The following is a 3,745-nucleotide window of genomic DNA, read 5'->3' on the forward strand; positions in this document are numbered from 1 at the left end:
GCATTAGATCAGACAGATACTGTTTTTAGTGTTAAATTTTTGCATAGATGTGTTATGTTTTACTTTATTTTTTATATTCTCATAATAATAATGTGCTATACTTATCACTTGGTAAGAACTTTTATGCTTGAGATCACGCAGATACTGTTTTGTTCTAATAATAATAATGATGTGCCATACTTATAACTGGATATACTCATTAAAAGAAATCAATTTAAATAATACAAATTAAGATTTTATCTTAAATTTCTAAGCCATCTAAAAATTAAACTCTTTTTTATAGAAATTAAAATAAATAAATGCAATAAAACAAATAGAAAATATCACATATATTTTGCAGACAAATAAAAAAATTTAAATTAGTTAAAATTGTGATATGAAAATACACTCCCTCCCTCCTCCCTCTCTGTTTCTTTAACGTATATAGGATTATATTCTATCTTAAAAGAATCACAGTGATATGAATGACAATACGATCTGAGTTACTGTTGTTAAAATGAAACAATGTAAGCTAAATTGTGATACTGTTTGTCTAAATCTAAGTTTTCTCTCATTAACTTAATATATATATATATATAAAGTTTGACTGTCCATTTTTTCCCGAAGTATAGAAATAATCTAAATTAAATATTCACAGCATGGATGGGGACAATCCTAACATTCAAGATTATTGTCAGATATTTTAAAACCTACTGGAAATGTCTAGAAAATATTTAGAGCAAATATATAAATAGCTTCCAGCTGGTAGCTGATACCAGAATGAAAAAGCGTCTACGTAGTAATGGGAAACCAGATCTGCGGATAACCCATCTTATCATATAAGCTTTCCCTTCAGTCAAAGATCTGGGTCGTTCAAATTACGTGCAGGAAGAACTCCTGAATTGTAATCCAAATTATCGTATGATTCAGACTGAGACAGAGCAGAGGCTAGCAAGTTGCCAGATTTCTGATCGATGATTCTTCCACGAAAGTTATATAAGTCCTTATACCCGCTGGGGCTTACTGATTGGACTTGCTGTTGATGAATAAACATATCTTGTTGCTGCTGCAGCACATAGTTATTGAACATGGATACTCTCGCACCTGCGTAATTCGATGAAGCTAAATTAGGTCCGCTTGTAATTTGCACTTGTCGATTATAATCCAGGGCTGGTTCGTTTTGGATGGATGCCGTAGAAGCCAACTGCTGGTTTAAAAGTTCTGGTTGCTGCTGAGATCTTATATAAGCTGAATACTGCGTGACAAAACTAGGGTTAGAATTAACCTGCTGGCCATCAAACAATAGATTTTGCAGTGGTTGGCCATAGTGATATACATCTGAAAATTGTGACGAAGTGGTTGAATCAGGTGGGATGAAATGCCGCGGAATCGCTTGGTGGAGTCTGTCAGAATACGCTTCTCCATTTACGCTTTCCACGTGTAGGCTACGGCGGCCGTCGGGCGCTGCCGACAAATTACCGCCATTGGTCGGCAGAGATAGGCTGGATGTTGCGCGTGCAACTTGAATAGCGAAGTCGGCAATTTCTGGGGTTTCTTGTTTTGGGATGTTCATACCGGTAAGATCCTCGTCCAGGAGGTTGATTCTTTCGGGGAAGTTCAATTTCGCCTTTGACCCTCGAAACTGTAAAGCAGCATCGTCGTATGCTCTACCAGCATCTTCTGCACTCTCAAATGTGCCCAGCCATACTCGAGCTGCCTTCTTTGGATCTTGAATCTCTGCAGCCCATTTGCCCCACGGTCTTTGCCTTACTCCTCTATAATGTCTCTTTTGAGGTGGATTCTGTTCCTTTCTCTTAAAGTTCATCTCGGCTTGTCCAATTCGTCCTTGGTGCTGAGGTAGCGTGACGATGCTTGGTACTTCTGCATAAAACCAACAAAACATCAACAATCTTTCATCTTATACAGAAATTAACCGAGAAGGATGTAAGTTCTGTAAATCGACTCCTTTCTGTTTAACTGATTTCCTTTGGAGGTTTAAGGAGCATTTGAATTTCGATTACGCTTATTTCCTCTAAAACCTTTTCCGGAAAAACCCTCGCAGAAAGCGATCTGAATAAGGTTAGGGTAGTTAGGTTTAGAGGGGGAGGAGTGTCTTGTGCTTTCATGGTTGTGCTGATACTTTGTAAACAAATTGATTGTCCGCTGCGAAGTGTTCCAGATGGTGAAAATAAATATTTGAAAGGATCAGTTCATATGAATCCGTAGAACCTCAAGATCATCCAGACCCCTAATCCAGTTATAAGCATCTATGTTCTCCATATTATTCTATTACTACTCTTATCCATGTCATGTTGCTTCAGAAAGAAACCTCCATGTCTTAAAACCAGAAAGTAGAAAAAGGGGGATGGCATTTCATTTTAGTAACTTAGGGTTACACAGTTGCATGTATGCTACGCTTGGTTACAATAACATTTAAGAAAAAGCCATTTATAAAGATTGAGACGGCTAAGCTATAATCATTTAGATAGGGTAAATAAAATCACAAAGCTCACTTCCCTCCCCCATCTAAAAAGGAAATTATTTATGGAACGCACCCAAAAAACAAATCTGGGAACCCCGAGCTGCACAATACTTTTCTTCTGCGGATAATATGGATGTTTGCAACGGTAAATTTAGGCGCAAACAGACTGAGTTTTTCGCCTCTCCTTCTCTTGAAAATTATTCAAAAGACAGATCTGATTCCAGTCTATCTTTAGTTTTTGGGGCGACCATAAATAAACCTATTTTATTTCCTCTGTAATTAGTTTTTTCTCTCTTCCTTTGATTACTTCCGATAACGGACATATTACAAAAATTTTCGATTTCATTTGAATTTCTTTCAGACTTTACATAATTTCCAGTTCACGATCCAATGGAGATACGCATGATTTACAAAATTCTATTGACCGTATCCAAGCACAAAACATACAGAAGTTATGCCAGGAATTTCAGGGTAACTGACATAAGATTCAGGATTCGGGGTATTATCTATTCACCTTGGCAGGATGAAGCAGTAATGTGCTGACCAGTAATGTCGTCCTCTTTCGCGAAATGCGTTGTGACTCTGATCGTCTGCTTCTCCCTCCCCCATCTCTTCTGCCCGGCTACTGATTGATCTCCCTTGTTCTTCATTAGATAAAGGACACGTCCACCAACTACTCTGGAGCAAGCCTTGAACGGAATCTACTGAGAGATCGGATCGCTCATTTCCCACATTCGTTACAGTAAACTACCTCGACCCTAGGTCGGATAGAGTGGGGAATTTTACAGAAGTTCAATCTTCATTTCAGTTTTCTCTATTGGCCCCCTAATCCGGTAAAATGAATTGCAGGCTATCAGCCTATAGAGACATGACAAGCCCCTGATAAATCCCTCTGACGGCTAATCTGTCTTGAAGCATTGACAACTAATAGGGTTTTGGGCTAAAGTCGTAGTTAGTGACCTGGGACCTTTTCAACTTTCACATATAGAACTATTTATTGTCGGGGGTTCCCACATCTACCTTAAACACCGCCGTGTTGACCTGTTTTAGGGCAGAGTCTAACCGGGGACATTTTGGCTTTTTGTGCGGTTGATTTTCGGGTCGATTTTTCATCAGATGCTGAGTAAAAGCATCGTCACGATGATGCTTGAATTATTACTCTATTTGAAATTGAAATTTATATTATAAATAAATGTAATTTTATTGAAAGTGTCTTACGGTAAGTTTCAAGAATTTTAATATAAAACTTTAAATTTCAATATTGGCACTAGTTTTTATGTTTTT

The 3,745-nt window shown here is 37.8% G+C and overlaps 1 protein-coding gene across 2 annotated transcripts; it reads right to left on the reverse strand.

The window, feature by feature from the left end:
- Positions 1 to 618: 618 nt before the first annotated feature.
- LOC149202345 (uncharacterized) lies at positions 619 to 3,398 on the reverse strand. 2 transcript variants are annotated; one of them, XM_089399952.1, is made up of 3 exons: positions 2,976 to 3,398; positions 1,316 to 1,860; positions 619 to 1,234 (listed from the first exon to the last, which is right to left on the reverse strand). In XM_089399952.1, exons 1-3 carry the CDS (start codon positions 3,109 to 3,111, stop codon positions 836 to 838), a joined length of 1,080 nt encoding a protein of 359 aa, XP_089256078.1. In that variant the 5' UTR covers positions 3,112 to 3,398; the 3' UTR covers positions 619 to 835. The 2 variants fall into 2 exon arrangements, with proteins under 2 accessions (XP_089256078.1, XP_089256077.1); XM_089399951.1 differs by having other exon boundaries at positions 620 to 1,860; positions 2,976 to 3,396.
- Positions 3,399 to 3,745: the final 347 nt, after the last annotated feature.

Source organism: Pinus tabuliformis, chromosome 2_1 (assembly GCF_031772625.1).
Source record: "Pinus tabuliformis cultivar Carrire ecotype Pingquan chromosome 2_1, CPIR1, whole genome shotgun sequence".
Taxonomy (NCBI): domain Eukaryota; kingdom Viridiplantae; phylum Streptophyta; class Pinopsida; order Pinales; family Pinaceae; genus Pinus; species Pinus tabuliformis.

Bases quoted from the DNA above. Each gene is read 5' to 3' on its own strand.
- LOC149202345 (XM_089399951.1), bottom strand. From the start codon at position 3,111: ATGAAGAACAAGGGAGATCAATCAGTAGCCGGGCAGAAGAGATGGGGG. The intron at 1,861-2,975 runs GTGAATAGATAA...GGTTTTATGCAG, and splicing joins TACTGCTTCATCCTGCCAAG to AAGTACCAAGCATCGTCACG.